We start from the raw sequence: 19,911 nt of genomic DNA, 5'->3' as shown, positions 1-19,911 counted from the left end.
ATTCTACTTAGCACAGAATCCCAGAATGGCCCGGGTCAGAAGGGACCTTAAAGGCCATCGACTTCCACCCCTCACCATGGCAAGGGACACCTTCCACAAGTGCAGGTTGCTCCGAGCCCCATCCAACCGGGCCTGGAACACTTCCTGGGACAAGGCAGCCACAGCCACAACATGATATTGCCACAGTACAAGCTCATCATCACCCCCTTCAATTACTGCCATGCCAGGCAGCACTTTAGAATCCTCCTTGTTCACACGTGATGCCAGCCCAGCCAAGCTGACTCCGTCTGACAGCAGCACACGCTGCCTTGGTGTCTCCTGGGCAGGAATCTGCCGTGGGCTCAAGTGTTTCCTTACACAGCCTCCTGCTGCTGCTGCCGTGCTTTCCTTGGCACTCAGGGAATCCACAGGATTACAAACAGCCAGAGGCTGACGGGCACTTTTCTGACGGGCACCATCTGCTGAGCAACTAAGAAGAAGTTACAGTCAATTGCATATTTATTAGAGCAGCTGCCCATCTCCAACAAATTCCACTCAAGAGCTAAAGTCTATTGATCATTCCAATCAACCAATTTCTACTCCAGAACCAGCAGTAAGCAACAGATACAGCTCTCCAGAATGAAGCAAGTTCATAGAGCAGCTTAAATAGTTCTAGGTTAAAGAACAGAAGACTATTTCCTCATCAGGGACTATGACTAATCAAATAAAAAATACCAAGATAAACAAAAGAAAACACACCCTGCTCCTTATCCATGCAGCTAACAGTTATTTCAGCTGCTACAGCAAGGGTTTGATGCTTCCATTTGCCTTCCCTCTGAAATCCACGTCTTGAATAATTCTACCGTAGACAAATTCTGATTTGACAAAGTAGAGGATTCATCAAATATAAAGGAAAATGGAACAGGAGCCCATTGGGGAAACAGATCTACAACTCTAAAGAAAAACCAAGAGACTCTATCATATTCACAGTTCCTCCAAAACAGCATATCCAACATTACTTAAAATAATTAATAACCACTCTTAAAACTACTGTCCCTAGCGGGTGTCCATTATACCATGAGGAAATGGATTCAAAGACAGAAAAAAGAAAAAAAAGTACTTATAAGATTTTAACTACATAATCTAAACCTACAGTCCAAGTCTCTGCCCAAGTCCCTTAGAGCTAACTTAGCCTGGTGCTCAGTTCTACCCACTCCTTCCCTCTCCCTGCTATGAAAAGCCACTGTCTTGGTAAGTAACAAATCTTCCTCCCAGAGAAATGGCCATGCCAAGAGATTTACCCTGGGATGTGGCAGCACTGACTTCCAGGAGAAAGAAATAGTCTTACAGTTTAAACAGGAATGCAGATTTTACACATTTGTCAACTAAACCATGGCACAGCCACGGGCAGAGCCACTCTGCAGTCCACATGCAATCCCTGCTGCTCACCACCTCTCAGCATTCCTTGCTTCCATGCAATTCCAACCTCTGGGAACTGTCTGTACTACCAAACAGTCTTTGCCACTCCTCTCTCAGAAGGAGCCTGTCTGTTCCCTGGCCAGCATCAGCCACAGAAAGGAAGAGCAACCTTGCAAAAGAATGTATTTTCCTCTGCTCTAACTAAACCACCTCATCTCCTGGGATTTATCAGCATTTCAGGGAGCACTGTGTGAGGAGGACACTCACTCCTCCACTGTGGGATCATACTTACAGGAAAAGGGACACGTACTTAATGAACCAGCCTAACCTTCTGGAACTAAAGAACAAGGTCATCTTTGTGGATAGAAAACGTGATGTTGCAAGAAGAAAGAAGCAGCAGCAAAGTTAGTGACATACATAGAGGTGTCCACCCGAGTAAAATGACACCTAACCAGCATCTAGCAATTCAATTAAGAAAAAGATGCATGCCTGCCTGGTGGTCAAAGTAGAGCTACCCATCAAGAGATGCATGGACAAAGCAGAGCTACCAATTAAACAATGCCTGACTGTGTAGACCAAGATAAGAAGTAAATATAAAGAACATTTAGAAGCACAATAAACGGCTTTTTCTTGATTCACATTGTATCTGCAGAGTCCTTTTTTGTCTCACTCCACAACCTAAGCAGCGCTACTGGCATAGCAACTCCAACAGCTTATTTCAGAATCAAACTCCAGATATGCTGAGCACAGAGTTCCCAAGACAGAAAAAAACCAGCCACAAATCTGCCTCCATTTGGGACTGCTTCACAGCAAACAGCACCCCAAGACAGGGGGTTGTGGTTTTGTGTAAACACAATGAGCTCAGCTATTAAGCTAATTAGTATATATAATATGATATAGGTCCCACATCATGAGCAGCACTGAACACTTCCCATATCCTTTTGTATCACAGCAGAGAGAGACACGACATTCCAAGGTTCAAGCAGGAATAGTGATCTTTATTGTTCACAGCTCATATTTATATGGTTTTCAAAAACAGCACATTCAATCCCAATTGGCTTGTCACTTGTTGCCACCCAGCTCACTGGCCAATAGCTGCCTCCATACGTGCTGGCCAAAGATTGGCCAGCATCCATTCCTTGCAGTTAAGTCCTTCAGCTTTTCATTGTTTTCTTCCTTTAAGAAGAAAAAATCTTCCTTAAAGACTTCCTTTACTCACAGGTACAGGCTGATCAAGTCAAGGTCAAGGGTACTTGTGTCTGTGAGGCCTTCAGGTCAGCTGTTAGCCATCATAGTTCCCCTGTTTTGTATTTCAGCAACAAAGGTGGTCTTTATCATCCTCTCAGAGCCCTTTGCAGACAGGATGACAAACATGGCACAATGCACCAATTAATTACGGTAATACAAAAATGATAAGCCCAGCTTGAATGAGGCTCTTCACCCAGCCTGATAAATCTAACTCTTCCAGCCAGTGATCTATCCCAGAAAATCCTCCATATAACACATGCCATCAAACTCTTCATAACTCTGTCCATGAGCTAACAAAAGAAAATCAACAGTATGCTGCATGCTATCTACATCTATAGCCATAGAACTCAAAATTAAGGAAGTTTCATTTACGCTTTTTGCTACAAAGCAAGCCAATCTATTTAATCCAGAAACTATTGGGAGTAACATTTTGCTTTCCTGTTCCACTTCTGTCCCACATATCATGTTACAGTGTGTAATTAAAAAATACACATCCTTCTGCTGATAATGTCCCTAAAATGTCTGTCTCTTGGGGCTCAAGTGAAGCAACATGTAAATTGTCATCCCAAATATCCCACAGTTCCCTACAGGGGACTTGAGTATTACAATTGTTCTGGGAAGAGCATTATATTTTAACAATATTTTGAGTTACTTGTATACTTTGTGTGCCATTCAAGGGTACCCCCAACTAAGCAGGTGTGAAAAGGTTGTTCTGGTTGTGCCATAGATGCACAAAATTGCATCTGATTCAATGCACAGAGCAACTGATACCCAAACATTGTTTCTGCTCCACAGCATCAGCTGAGGGGCCCTCAGGGAGGTGTTGCTGGTTGTGATCCAGAGCAGAGCCTAGAGCAGGGCACTGGGCAGGTACCCATCGCATTCCTGAATCTGTAGGAACACACGCCCACCTGTGCCCTCAAGTGACAAGGCCTCAAGGACTTCCCTTGTTGGTAATGAGGTCCCTACCCATACCTCAGGCTTGGGCAACTGGATGTCACTAGAGGACTGCAATGACAAAAAAAAAATAGTGAAAATAAGAGGGTTTTGGGAGTTTGGCGATACCATAAAGCGATTCAGTGTATACAGAGCTTTGGCCACCCAACTTTGTGGGGTTTCACCAGACATTGTCCCTTTTTGTTTTTCAAGAATGCACTTGAAAGTGCCATGGGCAAGCTCAACACTAGCTTGGCCTGTAGGGGAATGAGGAATGCCAGTGAGATGTGACACGCCCCATAATTGCAAGAATTGATGAGTTTTCTCTGAGATACAGCCAGGGCCATTATCAATTTAACGGTGTGGCCAGCGCTGCAGCAGAGCAAGGCCCAGCCCTGCCAGGTCACGTGGGCCAGGTGGTGGCCTGGCCTGACCAGTGACCAGTTACCTGTTCAAAAGCTGGAAGCAAGACAGCTTTTCCTGGGTTTTGCTTGTTTTTAAATGTGATTACACAGGGATGTGTTCAGCTTCCTTAAGTGGTTTAACAAGGTGTCAATATTCAAAACTAGCCAGATGATTGGTTCTGATGGGCCCAGAGGAAGCTTTTAGCAGTCGTCACAGAGAATCACTTCCATAACTGATGGATTTTCTCTTTACCTAAAAACCAAGCTATGTTAAACCACAACACTCTCCACCCTCTTGTCTCTGTGAATACACATTTAAAATCTATCAAAGGTACATTCAACATGCAACTTCTAATTAGAACAATAAAAATTACTAAACTAAACAGAAGGAAAAAATTTCTTACACTAACCTCCACCCCTAGACAATTCACTATAATTACAATATAAATTTTCCACTATCATTCTATTTTAACTTATTGCTTAATACTTGCTTTGCCCTTTATTTCTCCTAATTATCTCACAGCTTTCACCAATTGCGTGTATTCTCTACCAAAAGATGCAGTGGTTTCAGTAACCAGGAAGAAACACCAATTAAGTGGAATGGTTTTGGTTTGCCAATCCAAGTTTTCTGGCCAATGCACCAATTAATGAAGTGGGTCTAGCACTGGCCAAATGCCAGTGCACCCACTAGAAGTATTTACTCATTTTCTGTTGTGAGATAAGGATTAGGAGGAAGGCAAAACAGGTTTTAACTAAAAAATAAGCTATGCTAAAGCAGAACACTAGGGAAGTTAACTCAGGGTCACCTTTAAGAATATTAAACAAGAGTGATTAATGTGGGGTAGTTAATCTTAAGTAGGGTCATACCCAGCTGATGATACCTAAAAGTTTTTGTGCATCACTTAATGTTTGGATCTTGCTTGAAAATTTAATCGTTTGTGGTTGTACTGTCTGATGTAACATTTTAACTCCTACTCCTATTTCCATAGGGGTTGTTGTTTCACCTCTTCAGGTGCATCTTGCAGTGCTTGCATCAATTTTGGCTGAATCTGTAAAAGGCCTTCTTTGCTGCATGATTGACAGAGAGCACTGTAAATACAAATCTGGGATATCATCAAGACATAAAGAAATGGTAAAATAACAGTCTTTTAAATCAACAATCAAAATGTCCCAAGTAGCAGGTGTCATAGCAGGGGACGGCATTCCATGCTGTAAAGCACCCATACTTTCTGTAACTGTATTAATTTTTCTCAAGTCATGGAATAACTTCCATTTACCTGATTTCATTTTAATCACAAACACAGGGGTGTTCCACGGACTTGTTGATGGCTCAATATGACCTTGATTTAATTGCTCTTTAACCAACAATTAAAGAGCGTTCAGTTTTTCTTTTTCAACGTGCCAGCGATCAACCCACACAGGTCCTTCAGTGAGTCATTTTAAGGCTAATGTAGAATGCTTTATGCCCTTCAGCACAGTGGCCCCTGTTAAAAATCTGTTCCCAGCCAAACCCCCCATGCTGACAAGACATCCCTTCCCCATAGGTGAGTGGCACAGCAGTAATATAGGGATGGATCGTGGCTGCCTGTTCTTCTGGATTTTCAACTAACACAGGCTTACTACTCAAGTAACTTGGTGTGGTACCTCCAAGGCCAGCAACAGATCCTACAGCTGTGGTGGGCCATGATTGAGGCCATGTGTTAGCAGATATGATCATAACATCTGCTCTAGTATCTATCATCCCACTGACCTTGATGTGGAATGGATTTGCCTGAGGCATTGTAAGAGTACAAACCACGCTTGGTCTTGGATCAGGTATGACCTGAGTCCAGTATACTTCAGGTTCCCGCATCAAGCCAAAGCTTCAGTTTCCTCACAGCTTTGAGTCTGTTTCCGGAACACAAGACTTAAAGGTACAAGTTGAACAATATGACTTTTAGCTGGAACGGATACAGGAGGAGTAGGTGTTGATACCATAGCACATATTTGTCCAGTATAGTCTGTATCTGTAACTCCAGGGTGGACAAAAAAAACCTGTAACATTGCTCTTGATCATCCTAATAATAATGTACTTAATCCTTCCCCAGTAGGCCCATGGGCCTCGAGGGGGTTTTCTATACCTTCAATGAGTCTGTAAGTTACAATGCCAGCGACAGAAACATCCACCTCAGCTGATCCTCTTGTTGTCCCCGTGAGCTGGTGGCATAGGCCTGCACTGGAGGACGGGAAGGTGCTCGTGTCTACGAGCATCTCCCTTTAGCACTCTTGTTCCTGTTTCCCTGTCCACTAAGAGGCTGTCCGTTAGCGTGGAATTTAGACTTGCATTGCTTGGCAAAATGACCGCGTTTCCCGCATCGGTAACAGTTTCCCACTACAGGCACAGTTCTCTGTTTCTGGCGTGTCCCCCATGAGTTGTACCTATAGGGACAATTTGCTTTCATGTGGCCTAGTTGCCCACATCCATAGCATTCACACGACCTTAGAGCAGCTGCCAAGGCATCAGCTAACACAGTCATTTTATAAGATACAGTTTCAAGTTCAGCACATGCATCAATCATTTCATCTAAGGATGGATTTCCTCCTGGTAATAGGTCTATAGCTTTCTTGCAGTCTTGATTTGCATTGCTTCGTGCCAATGCCAGTATCAACAGATCTTTTACATAATCATTTGCTATTTGCTTTCCCACTGCATCTTTTAATCGTTCTATAAATTGCACATAAGGCTCTTTGGGGTCCTGCTTAATTTTTACGCAACACTGAGTTGGTGTTACCAATCTCATTTTTCCAACTTCCATCAGAGCCTGCATTCCTAAATCTCTTGCCTGTGCCAGTATCGAAGGATTCAGGCGTGCTTGCAACTGAGGGTTATTTATGAGAGGCCATTCCAGAAGCTGAGACACCCCTGCCCCAAAGCATGGATCTTGCTGCGGCACCGCTAAACTACACAGCCCTCGCATTTCCACCTTTTCCTGCCAGGTGAACTCAAACATCAGGTATTCCATCGAGGTACAGAGCAACCGCGCTATTTGCTTGATATCAAAGGGTGTCATTTCAAATCCAGCTAGAAGCTGTAACATCCTTGTTACAACCGGAGACCCCAGTCCATGCTGGGTAGCTAGTTGGCGTAATTGGGAGAGAATTTTAAAGGCAACTTGTATATAGGATGCAGTCCCATTGTTTTGCCCCTCTTGGTCATCCAAGGGCCGCGGGACCATAGGTACAGAAATTTGTTCAGCAACTCCATAATCTCCCCTAGCAAGTGCCATGAATTTCATACGTCGCCAAAAGCTAACCGGATTGTATGCTGAGATAGTAGCCCCAGTCGTCCCACTCACAAGCTCTTGGCCACTCAAGGACAGCCGGGGATTTGGTACAGAAATTCGTTCAGCAAGTTCAAGATCCCCACTGGCAATGGCCTCTAATTTACCATATTGCCAACATCTAACCCGGTCATATGCTGAAATAGTAGCTGACACTGGTTGCATGGTAGAAACATCCTCCTGAGGGTCAGCAGGGGGGCGACAACTTGGGCCTCTCATGTTAGGATGCCACAAGGATTCCTTGGGCCTCTCAGGCTTTGGCTGTGGACACGATGGGGTGTGGCATCCTGCCACTCTGGGTGCTGGCAGCTCCCTGCTGGAACTCTCAGCACTGAGTGCCGCTCGGCTCCCGGCTCCCTCCATGCCGAGGTTGCGACTGGACCTATCAAGCACTGGAGGGCCCGTCGGCAGAAGTTTATCATCACTCCGGTCATCCATAGGCAGAGGAGGAGAGAATGGCTTTGTGCTAACTGGGGGTGCAGGACGTGGGGGTGCAGGTGCACACGGCGCAGGCGGAGTTGTAGGGATGGTGGGTGCAGATGACAGCTGCTTCCCTTCTAGTTTTTCACCCGTCCTTTCCACTCGCAAACTCGATGCGGCACCGACTCCCCCAACCACTCCCTCCTGAGCTCCACTACCACTGGGTGTCTTGGCAGGTGGAGCCTGTGGTGCCTCAGCTGCTGTTTTTGCATTTTGCTCAAGTTTCAGCAGTTTCAAGGTATCCAGCACCAGCCTCCAGGTAGTCATAATATTTTTAGCAGTCTCATCGCCTCGGGAGGCTGATTCAAAAATCAATTCACCAGCCCGTTCCCAGATTTTAACATTAAATACAGTTTGTATGGGGGCATCTACGCCATGGTTCCTACACCACTTCACTAAAGTATGCAGATCCTTTTTATCATACTTCATCCCTTGGTGGTCCAAGATAAGGGTCCATACATTCACTATAGCTTTTTCTTCTGCTGACACTTTAGCTTTTTCTTTGGTTGACACTTGAGATCCCATCATCCCCAGTGGCTCACCTTCTTAATTTTAAGTCTTGACCTTTGCAGCTCTCCACACCACTTAGAGCTCTCCACGCTTCACTGTATGCTCCTGCACCCAAAGGTGTCTCCTGATTCAGAGGTGCACTCTTGGATTCTGGACTATCTTCCTTCAGTTCACTCTGAGAGAAAGCAGGAGCTGGGACTCTCTGAGCTACCACCCCGTGAAAGGGCGTGGAGGCCAGGTGGGCAGCCCTGTTAAAGTCACATGTGTCCTCTGGGTTGGCACAAAGCCAAAGTCTTGTTCTTGTAGGAGCCAGTCACAATTGCATCCTCACTCAAACGTTCAATTCCATTCAGCTCATCCTGGAAAAAAATAGAAAAGACAGTGAAAGCCTGCAGATTGTATGACAAATCTTTCTTTTCTATAAAAGCTGAACATTTCTCTTCCCTTTCTTCCACTCCACCACCTTCCAACATGAATAGGACTTTCAGCCTTCAGCAATTCTACTTAGCACAGAATCCCAGAATGGCCCGGGTCAGAAGGGACCTTAAAGGCCATCGACTTCCACCCCTCACCATGGCAAGGGACACCTTCCACAAGTGCAGGTTGCTCCGAGCCCCATCCAACCGGGCCTGGAACACTTCCTGGGACAAGGCAGCCACAGCCACAACATGATATGGCCAGTACAAGCTCATCATCACCCCCTTCAATTACTGCCATGCCAGGCAGCACTTTAGAATCCTCCTTGTTCACACGTGATGCCAGCCCAGCCAAGCTGACTCCGTCTGACAGCAGCACACGCTGCCTTGGTGTCTCCTGGGCAGGAATCTGCCGTGGGCTCAAGTGTTTCCTTACACAGCCTCCTGCTGCTGCTGCCGTGCTTTCCTTGGCACTCAGGGAATCCACAGGATTACGAACAGCCAGAGGCTGACGGGCACTTTTCTGACGGGCACCATCTGCTGAGCAACTAAGAAGAAGTTACAGTCAATTGCATATTTATTAGAGCAGCTGCCCATCTCCAACAAATTCCACTCAAGAGCTAAAGTCTATTGATCATTCCAATCAACCAATTTCTACTCCAGAACCAGCAGTAAGCAACAGATACAGCTCTCCAGAATGAAGCAAGTTCATAGAGCAGCTTAAATAGTTCTAGGTTAAAGAACAGAAGACTATTTCCTCATCAGGGACTATGACTAATCAAATAAAAAATACCAAGATAAACAAAAGAAAACACACCCCGCTCCTTATCCATGCAGCTAACAGTTATTTCAGCTGCTACAGCAATGGTTTGATGCTTCCATTTGCCTTCCCTCTGAAATCCACGTCTTGAATAATTCTACCGTAGACAAATTCTGATTTGTCAAAGTAGAGGATTCATCAAATATAAAGGAAAATGGAACAGGAGCCCATTGGGGAAACAGATCTACAACTCTAAAGAAAAACCAAGAGACTCTATCATATTCACAGTTCCTCCAAAACAGCATATCCAACATTACTTAAAATAATTAATAACCACTCTTAAAACTACTGTCCCTAGCGGGTGTCCATTGTACCATGAGGAAATGGATTCAAAGACAGAAAAAAGAAAAAAAAGTACTTATAAGATTTTAACTACATAATCTAAACCTACAGTCCAAGTCTCTGCCTAAGTCCCTTAGAGCTAACTTAGCCTGGTGCTCAGTTCTACCCACTCCTTCCCTCTCCCTGCTATGAAAAGCCGCTGCCTTGGTAAGTAACAAATCTTCATCCCAGAGAAATGGCCATGCCAAGAGATTTACCCTGGGATGTGGCAGCACTGACTTCCAGGAGAAAGAAATAGTCTTACAGTTTAAACAGGAATGCAGATTTTACACATTTGTCAACTAAACCATGGCACAGCCACGGGCAGAGCCACTCTGCAGTCCACATGCAATCCCTGCTGCTCACCCCCTCTCAGCATTCCTTGCTTCCATGCAATTCCAACCTCTGGGAACTGTCTGTGCTACCAAACAGTCTTTGCCACTCCTCTCTCAGAAGGAGCCTGTCTGTTCCCTGGCCAGCATCAGCCACCCTTGCAAAAGAATGTGCTTTCCTCTGCTCTAACTAAACCACCTCATCTCCTGGGATTTATCAGCATTTCAGGGAGCACTGTACAAGCAGCACACTCACCCCTCCACGACCTAAGCAACACTGTTGGCATGGCAACTCTGAGAGCTTCTTTCAAAATAAAACTCCAGATATGCTGAGCACAGAGTTCCCAAGACAGACAAAAAACGGCCACAAATCTGCCTCCATTTGGGGCTCTTTCACAGCAAACAGCACCCTAAGACAGAGCTCGTGCTTTTGTGTCAACACACTGAGCTAAGCTATTAAACTCATTAGCATATATGAATATGATATAGGCCCCCACATCATGAGCAGCACTCAACACTCCCCATGTCCTTACGCAACCTCTGCTGAAGCCTCTCTCTTCAAGCTGCAGCACTAATTGCTTCCAGGCCGACAGATTTTTAAATTCTCCCAGCTCCAGAGGCTTAAGTACTCGGCAAAACAAGTCCCTCTTTTAGGAAGCAGCTTTGGCAATTCCAGATGCAATCCCCCCACCTCCAACTCAGGACTCACATCATTTGTGGCTGAGCTGACTCGTCCACATAGGGGGTGAAACTGGGCACTGGGTGGGGCACTTCCAAGCCAGAGCTCACAGTGCTGCGAGGACGCTGTGGGAGGAAAGGCAACATCAACAACACAGGCATTCCTTGCAGTCTCCGCATCCCTCTGCATTCTGCATCTCCCTTTTCCTCATCTTCTGCTCATTTGGGCATTTTCTTACATAGAAAATTCAACTTGATAGAGACTTTTCCAAATCCAATTCCCTTCTGACACAGTCACAGCCCACCAGCTGAACACTGGCACCTAAAAGGCTCCTCCTGCACGTCCTCACCAGCCCCAGTTCCTCTTATTCTGAGGGAATGTTTATATATATTGAGGGAGATTATATATACACATTATCCTGGTCAGGCTGGGTATTCCTTATTTTCCACAGATGCCACAGTTCTCATTTTACAGCCAAGATTGTCCCAATTCTATGATAATATTCACTCCCTGTCCACCAATAGCCTCCAGACTTGGAGTTTGGTTTTTTCTCAGTTTTCCCATCAGAGGCCATTGCAGCACCACAAAAATCCCTTAACAGTGTTATGAATGAAGTTCTGTATGACTAATTAATAAACAGCAAAATGTAATTTAGCAGCAATTTTAATTGAACCGCAATTTTATATAAACGAATACAATTGTTATAAATAATAAATTATAAAGGCAAACCAATAATCAATAAAAACAATTTTACTTTGCAGCCAGGATTCGGTCTCTGATAGCCGCAATCAAAGGGGCAGCATCGAGCCTGGCACCAGCGCTGGGTGAACACAGATCCCAACTCGACGGCTTCGGATCCCCTCTGTTCACCAATGCTGCCTGTGAAATACAAAGCTGTTTTCTGTTTAAGGTACATACTGGCAAATGTGTGTATTTGTGATTGCTGTATGTGTGGAGACCGACAGTGGGGCATTTGTAAATTCTAACAATAACTGAGGAAAATAAAGCATGGAAGAAGGCCTTTGAACCCATCTTTTGCTTGCAATTAACCTTGCTTGATTTAGGAGCATTGGAATTAAAGCATTAAGGATGTTGCTTTTTCCTTAAAGAGTTCTGCAATAATAACCTTTTGAAGTATAATTTTAGAATATTGCTTGTACCCTTGAATCTCTAGCTTTGGAATGTATATAAAGGAAATATGCTTATTTCACACCTTAAAACAGAGAAAAACAGCTTGACAAAGGAAGATGAACATCAGCTCAAGGATTTATAGTTTTGACCAAGGGAAGCTGGACATCACTGTTATGAGATTTATAGTCTCTGCAATTAAAAGGTGGACCCACATCTGGGTATTATGAATAAGAAGCGTGACTAGGCCAATATTCCAGCAGCAATCAATTTATTATTTAATATGGGAAAGTATGAGCAATACAGCACTGGGTACAGTGGGGGAAGTTTTCCCTCCAACTGCACACTGATAGTTGAGGTTAAAGGTATTTATAGGGGTACTCATCAGTTTTTTTCAACAGGTTCTATTTCCAATTTTTACTCATCAGCAATTTTTATTCCAAATTATTACATCACAATTCTATACACTATTGTGATCTTAGGATGTATCTCAAAAGGAGGATCCCAGATGGTGATGGTCCAGTTTCCGAAAGAAGAAAGACGAATCCCATCTGGTGGAGTCCAGCTCCCCAAATTTGGGTCCACCTTTTAATTGCAGAGACTAAAAATCTCACGACAGTGGTGTCCAGCTTCCCTTGGTCGAAACCATAAATCCTTGAGTTGATGTTCATCTTCCTTTCTCAAACTGTTTTTCTCTGCTTCAATAAGGTGTGAGATAAGCATATTTCCTATATATATATTCCAAAGCTATAGTTTCAAGGATACAAGTAACATTCTAAAATTACACTTCAAAAGGTTATTATTGCAGAGCTTTTTTATGGATTAAATGCAAGCAAAAAGCAACATCCTTAACACCTTAATTCCAATGCTCCTAAATCAACCAGGGTTAATTGCAAACAAAAGATAGGTTCAAAGGCCTTTTTCCATGCTTTATTTTCATCTGTTATTATTAGAATTCGCAACTATCCCATTGTCGATGTCCACACATTTCGCATTCGCAAGTACACATGTCTCCTGATTGTACCGGACACGAAACACAGCTTTGCATCTCACATGGGGAGCTGAACTTCACCAGATGGGATTCATCTTTCTTCTTTCGGAAACCAGACCACCACCATCTGGGATACTCCTTTTCTGGGATACATCCTGAGAAAAACTAAACCACAATAGTGTACAGAATTGTGACGTAAAAATTGGGACTAGAAACTGCTGATGAGTAAAAATTGGAATAGAAACTGCTGAGAAAGCTGATGAATACCCCTATAAATACCTGTAACCTCAACTATCAGTGTGCAGCTGGAGGGAAAACTTCCCCCGCTGTACCCAGCGCTGTATCACTCCTACTTTACCATATTAATTAAAAAATTGATTGCTGCTTGAATATTGGCCTAGTCAAGCTTCTTATTTATAGCATGTCTCTGCCAGGCTAGTTTTAGATGGGGTTTTTTTTGCCTGAGGCAGAGATTTTCCTATTCCTCCCGCTTCACATATTTGTGTAGTTTCCTTTTCTCTGTGCTGAGCTGGACAGAACAGTTTCTGGGAAGCGATGAATGCTGATTGTCGAGTTAAGGGAGCCTGGTATTGGAATGCACACCTTTGACTACTCTATCTTGATCATATATACTTATCGGGTATTCATAGCTTGGCTGTCTCTGGACTGTCCTGGGAAAGGGCCCATCTCTGCACAGAGCCTCGTCTTTTCATTTGCTAATTAGGTTTTTTCTCTTGGCTGCAGTCTGTGATTTCACAATTTGTCAGGCAATCTCTTTCTCAGGCTGTGGCTTCTGGTTTTAAATCTTCAAGAATTTTTCATACAAGCACAACTTATTTAGTGAATATTTTACACAGGCACAAATTATTCCATAACATATATCACACAATCAAGTATATTCAGTATAATCAAGCAAATAAATGTGGCTGTGATAAATTAAGTATGATTAAGGTTTGTATTAAGCATAAGCAAAACCGACTGGGGTACAGGGAGGGATTTCTCACCCTGACCCACGTATGAAACAAAAGTAATCCAAACTACACTTCCATACTGTATGCTAATACATATTCATCAGTATTTTTCCATAAAACTCCTCCTATTTTCAATTCTTGAAATCTGTCACTATACTGCACAGCACACGCTCACTTGTTGCTACAGGGTCTGCTGGTTTTTCGTGGTCTTTTCAGAGGCAGGCTCGCCATCTTCCTCACTGTCCTCTGAATAACCTTGGCAGGTTGCACATGCACACTAAGCTGTGTGTTATGTAAGTAAGCATCATGTTCCAAATAAGCCTTATTGTTTTATAGATAAAACCACAACTTGGATTCCTCACCTGCAATTGTCCCAACTTAGGTCTGTTTTGGGATCTTGCTTATCTCAATATTACATCCTGTATCCTGTTTTTCACATGTAACAAAGAACTGTGTTCATGCCAAGGCCGATTCTGTTTTGGGATCTTGCTTATCTCAATCCTACTTTATTACTTTATAACAATTATTTTCTAAAACATTGATATAGTTACAATCATATCCATTTATCACACACAGTTCTCATTTTACAGCCAAGATTGTCCCAAGTCTATAATATTCATTATCCAGCCTCCAGACTTGGAGTTTGGTATTTTCTCATTTTTTTCATCAGAGGCCATTGCAGCACCACAAAAATTCCTTAGCAGTTTCTGAGGTCTAACAGTGACTGAGAGAGGGGCTCTGCTTGGTGCAAGCAAGAAGCCAATTTATTGTTCCTACAGCTCAGTTTATGTACTCTTACAGCTTTAGGTAGAATTTTCCATTGCCAAAGTGATAACCACAATATTTATGTTTCCTGGTAACATTGCTTAACCACAGACTCATGATTTGCTTTAGACAAATGACAGCATTCTTTCTGGTTTCTCTTTTACATTTCTGTTTGCTGTTCCCGGGGCTTTGGGCCCACCAGGTGCAAGATGACTGTGTAGTACTTTTTGTTCTACTGCTCAGCTGTCCCCCACAGAGGTCCATTAGTAAAGAGAGAAGAGGTGGAATTTAGTCTGGCAACACACTACTCTCATCTGCCTATTTCATTTCCCTGAGAGTCTTCAGACCAAAATAAGTTATATAGTGGGAATACTCACTCCTCTTTTCCATCATTTCCCAAACTGCTTCCCAAACTGCTTCCCAAACTGCTTCCCAAACTGCTTCCCAAACTGCTTCCCAAACTGCTTCCCAAACTGCTTCCAGACACATCTTGAAACCAGCAGTAAGAGAAATCCCTTCTTCCCTGTGCAGGTTTAAATATGTCAGAGCATTCACTAAAGGTTATTTTTGTACTGCCCTTCAATGGAGTGGAATTAAACATCCTTGCCTCTTCTGCCAGAAACAGGCTATTTTATTTAATTAAATATAAGAAATTTCATTAAGTGGGGAGCAGAGACTACTCTAAGGGCAGACATTAAAAGAAATATGGAAGCATTCGGAGACCAGAATTAATGTTTTGAACAGCACAAAGAGATAGGTAAAAGAAATTTATAATATAATTTCTCTTCACTCTTCTCAGCTATATTAAGCCTGTGATTTACTGAACTTTCCCATTAAATTATGTTATAAATGGCTAGGTAGTAGTTGGCTCTTGCTACTATTTATATGTTTCCATTATAGAATTTCAACTCCTAGCAAAGAATTATTTTAAGTTTTAAACTGTTTTAAGTATGGAAAAATTAGTAATAGCTTATGGGCAATGCAAACGGAAAAGCAAGGCTTTCACAAGATGTAAGTGGGCTTGCAAAAGATGTATTTTAAGATATGCTGCTGCAAAACATACATTTAAAATAGCCTAAGTAGAGAAACGGAAACCACAAAAGCACCAAGCTTAAAGTGCCATCAGCAGACCATCAGAAGATCCCTGCAGACTGCTGAAGGCTGCAATTACTGAATTGTGCAAATGCAACAGAAACCTGAAGTAAGAAGTGTAGCCAAAGAGCCCAAAACAGATCTACAACAAACACTGAGGAAGTAATGCACCTGCAACACTGTAAAGGACCCAGGGCTGAAGAAGGGGTGTGTACAGGCGCCTGCATCTTTTGCTTTATGTGTTACCCTTTCTAAATAATTTACTAAACTCTTAAAGAGTGGGCTTAGTTTCTCACATTTAACCAAACTGTTTTCCATTTGAAAAGAATGTTCCTGGAGTTTCCAAGAATTTTAGCCTGGTTGCATCCCTCCCTCATTCGAGTTTTTCTTACCAAGCTCCGCTTATAACAAGGTCCATATTGAAAAGATGAAAATACTTTTATTATCTCAATGCCTGAAGTTTTTAACTTTTATGTATTCTTCATGTATTTGGAGTTCTGTAGACTGTTAAATGCCTCAGTGTAACTTCCAGTACTTCCCCACCTTTCACTCCCACAGGGAACAGGCCCTTATTGACACATTCCTAAAATTTTGTTATCTCTTGCCTGGTACTTCTCCAAGGCCATTTTATTTTGCAATCACTGGCATAATAAAAGTAGAGGAGGAGGGCAGATGCCAGAGAGGAGATTACCTCACCAACTGCTTTCTCATGGGACAACATTGGCCAGATAGTCCAATTGCCCAATCCTATCAATTGTAAGGACCGAATTCTGAGCAATGGGCTTTGCCCTATTGTGTACCTGAAGGCTTTCAAGGAAAGCTTTGCTTTTACATTATCATTCTGACATGGTCTGGAAAAGTTTGTGTTCCACACCACGAGACCAGCAGAACAGACCACTGGGGACACAAGCATCATAAAGTCCCCCTAGGGCATCCAGGCATCGGCCTTGTGACTTTCTATGCTCCTTTCCTCAGCTCCAAAGAACATGGCAACACTGGGGCTTATCCAAGCACCTAGGAAACAAACCTGATCTCACAGGATTGATTCCCTTCACACAAGCTCTTCCATCACTTCTCTACAACAGCCTGAACACCTGTAGCACAGCTGTTCCTTTTGATGTCTAGTTTAAGCCATTGCAAGCTACTCTCTGTCATCCTATTGCCAGGATAAATATTCCACTGATACTGCACTTGAATTCTTTTGATCTGCGCTCTTCTCTTTTCCTCGCAAGCGCTTCAAAACAAGACTTGCAGAACGCTGCACAGGCCTTCTTTGCACAAGGCAGCCAACAAGTTCTTCCTTCAGGTTCTAGTTTCCAAAATAATTCAACTCTTACCTCTCTGTCTTACAGATTTAACACATGCCTGCCTTCTCTCCCTTTCTCTGGCTCATGTTTTGCCTCTTACATTCCTTTGCTGCCCCCCAAACATTTCAGCAGGCCACCTCTGCCAATTCTTCTGCTTACCAAGAATTTCCTGTTCCTGAGTTTAAAACTCCACACAGTTTTTCAACCTTATTCAAGCAATATCAGCCTGCTAAACTTGAACAGAGTACACATGGACAGGCACCCTTTAGGACAGCAACCATTCACAAGGGCATGCAGGGACAGGACAAGGGGAATGGCCTTGAGCCAAAGAAGGGTGGCTTTGGATGAGATATTGGGAAGAAATTCTTCCCTGGGAGGATGCTGAGGCCCTGGCACAGGCTGACACACAGAAGCTGTGGCTGATCCGTCCTTGGGAATGCCCAAGGCCAGGTTGCATGGGGCTTGGAGCAACCTGGGCCAGTGCAAGGTGAAACCAGATATCTGTAAGGTTCCCCCTAATCCAAACAATTTCACCATTCTATCATTTAATCTGTATTTGCAAGAGAGACAAACCACAGGCAAGAGGGACCTCTGCTTTGAGGTTTAGAAGTCCAACTTCCACACACCTTCCTCTCTTTTCCCTGTCCATTTTCAGCCACCTTACTTTATTGGATTTCTAAGGTCCTGCACTCATTTCTTTCTGCAGGCTGGACATCTCCTGTCCCTGCCAGACAAGCCGCACATTCTCCCTTGTCAGGAGGGAGTGGCTGTCTCCTGGGACATGACCACCTCTCATTTGATCCTCCTTTTAAAAAGAAATCAACACCTGTACAGCTGGGTACTGACCTGAAACCTGGCAGAGACAGCTTTCCTAAGCCCATTCACCCTCAATTTCTGAGCAGCCAAAACACACCGCTTAGATACCCAACTTTTTGAGGGACTTGGGAGTTTAATTCCCCCCTAAGGGAAATATATGAAAAAAGCACCCATCTTGACAGTGGAGAACCGAACGCAGGCAATATTAGCAGCAAAAGCCACTAAATTAAGCCATCTCCTTCCCTGGTGATTGCTCCTTTTCCTGCCCCGAGATCCCCCCACTCTCCTCACAGGAGCTGCCGACGCCTGCGCTCCGGCCAGGGGGAGCCTCAGCCAGGCTTAGTCGGGACCCCCTGGTCCTTCACCAGTTCGACGAGCGGCTGCAGCAGGCAGGGGCACAGCCGAGCCTCGAGCCCTGCCTGGGGCAGAGTGGCGGGGACTCCCCGCTGGCACCGACGGGAGCCGAGGCTGTCGGTGCCCCGGGACGCATCGCCCCACGCCGGGACCGGGCACCCCGCCATGCCAGGCAGAAAAATACGTCTCAGAGCGCCACAGCCGCGAACGCTAAGTACCTCATACCCTAAAGCCCCTCACGGATCCCACACAAACACAGCCCCTCCGCCCTACACACCTCACAGCCCCTCACAGACCCCCAGAGACACCCACCTCACAAAACGTCAGCCCCTCACGATCTCCTCCGTGCCCCTCAGCCCCGCGCACCCCACAGCCCTCAGCCCCGCGCCCCTCACGAATCCCGCAGCCGTCAGGCCCGCGCACCTCAGTACTTAGAGCCCCTGAGCCCCACAGGAATGCCTCAGCCCCCCACAACCCCTCAAGCCCTACACACCTCACGGCTCCCCGAGCGCCTCTCAAGGGCACGGCAGCTATCAGTTCCCCGAACTTCACAGCCCCCCAGAGACTCCACTGATACCCGAGGGCCCCTCACCCCCCATCTCCGACCCTACAGGCGCGCAACCCTCACGGATCCCACAAACCTCAGCCCCGTGTACCTCACAGTCCCTGAGACCGCCTCAGTCCTCCATACCTTTAACCCCACAGCACCTCAGCCTTCACCCCCGCACGGACCCCACAGCTCCTCAGGCCGCCTTAGCCCAGAGCGCCACAGACTCCGCCAACCCTTCCTGGATCCGCCTCCCACCCAGCCGGACGTACGGTACCAGTTCCCGGCCGCGCAAACCACCAAAGCCGACACGACACCTCCCGCCAGCAAACTAACCAAGTATCGCCGCCGCCTTAATATTCAAGCCTCTCCCGCCTCCCCATTGGCCACGCCTCTCGCCCCGCCCCGCCTGACTGGGGACACCGCCCTGCGTCGCCCCAGTGCATCACGGGAAATGGAGTTTTCATTTCACCAGCGCCAGCAGGCGGGGAAAAATAAGTAATTTTAAAATTAATGCGCTCGTAGTTAGTCTCATCTGAAAGGCATACTCCTGTTCCTGCTCGCGTGTGTTCTCGCCCGTTCAATCTGCTAACCGCTGGCACTTGCTGATTCTCCACTGTGAAAAATGCATGTATTTTATGATTGGCTTTTCACAAATATTAAAATGAATATTATATGTGTCGTGTTAGAAAGTAAAGCTGTATTAATTCTCTTAAGTACTGTGTTAAATATAGTTTTAGGTTATAAAAATTGTTAAAATAGAAACGATTCTATGTAGGATACTTTTTTTTAAAAGAAAGGACTCGCAGTGAGATAGCAGCCACAGGACGCCTAAATCTTTCAGAGAAGAAGAATTTATTGCCCTCTTATCAGAAGAAACGAACTTCTTCCCGCCTCGAAGGCGCTGTTAGGATTCGGAGGAAGAAGCTGACAATGACCAGACAGAATCCTGTGTTTGAATGGAATTTATGCATCATATATGAAGTGTATGACTATGCAACAGGCTATTGCTTTTAAAGGTTAATCCTCTGTTAACGGGGGTCCTTTTTCGGGCTCGTGCTGCCCAGAAAAAGGTA

General features: G+C 44.6%; 1 protein-coding gene across 3 annotated transcripts; it reads right to left on the bottom strand.

Annotated features, from left to right (window-relative positions):
- Window positions 1-2,367: 2,367 nt before the first annotated feature.
- Window positions 2,368-19,145, bottom strand: LOC129046719 (endogenous retrovirus group K member 5 Gag polyprotein-like). Of its 3 annotated transcripts, none has more exons than XM_054515236.1 (3): window positions 19,108-19,145; window positions 10,895-10,989; window positions 2,368-8,655 (listed from the first exon to the last, which is right to left on the bottom strand). In XM_054515236.1, the coding sequence occupies exon 3, from the start codon at window positions 8,312-8,314 to the stop codon at window positions 6,227-6,229; it is 2,088 nt and encodes a 695-aa protein (XP_054371211.1). In that variant the 5' UTR covers window positions 8,315-8,655; window positions 10,895-10,989; window positions 19,108-19,145; the 3' UTR covers window positions 2,368-6,226. The 3 variants fall into 3 exon arrangements, with proteins under 3 accessions (XP_054371211.1, XP_054371213.1, XP_054371212.1); XM_054515238.1 differs by having other exon boundaries at window positions 19,113-19,145; XM_054515237.1 differs by lacking the exons at window positions 10,895-10,989; window positions 19,108-19,145 and adding an exon at window positions 9,149-9,390.
- Window positions 19,146-19,911: the final 766 nt, after the last annotated feature.

This window comes from Molothrus ater, chromosome 6, assembly GCF_012460135.2.
Source record: "Molothrus ater isolate BHLD 08-10-18 breed brown headed cowbird chromosome 6, BPBGC_Mater_1.1, whole genome shotgun sequence".
NCBI lineage: Eukaryota > Metazoa > Chordata > Aves > Passeriformes > Icteridae > Molothrus > Molothrus ater.
This window is presented reverse-complemented; position numbering and strand designations above follow the sequence as displayed.

Bases quoted from the DNA above. Each gene is read 5' to 3' on its own strand.
- LOC129046719 (XM_054515236.1), bottom strand. From the start codon at position 8,314: ATGATGGGATCTCAAGTGTCAACCAAAGAAAAAGCTAAAGTGTCAGCA.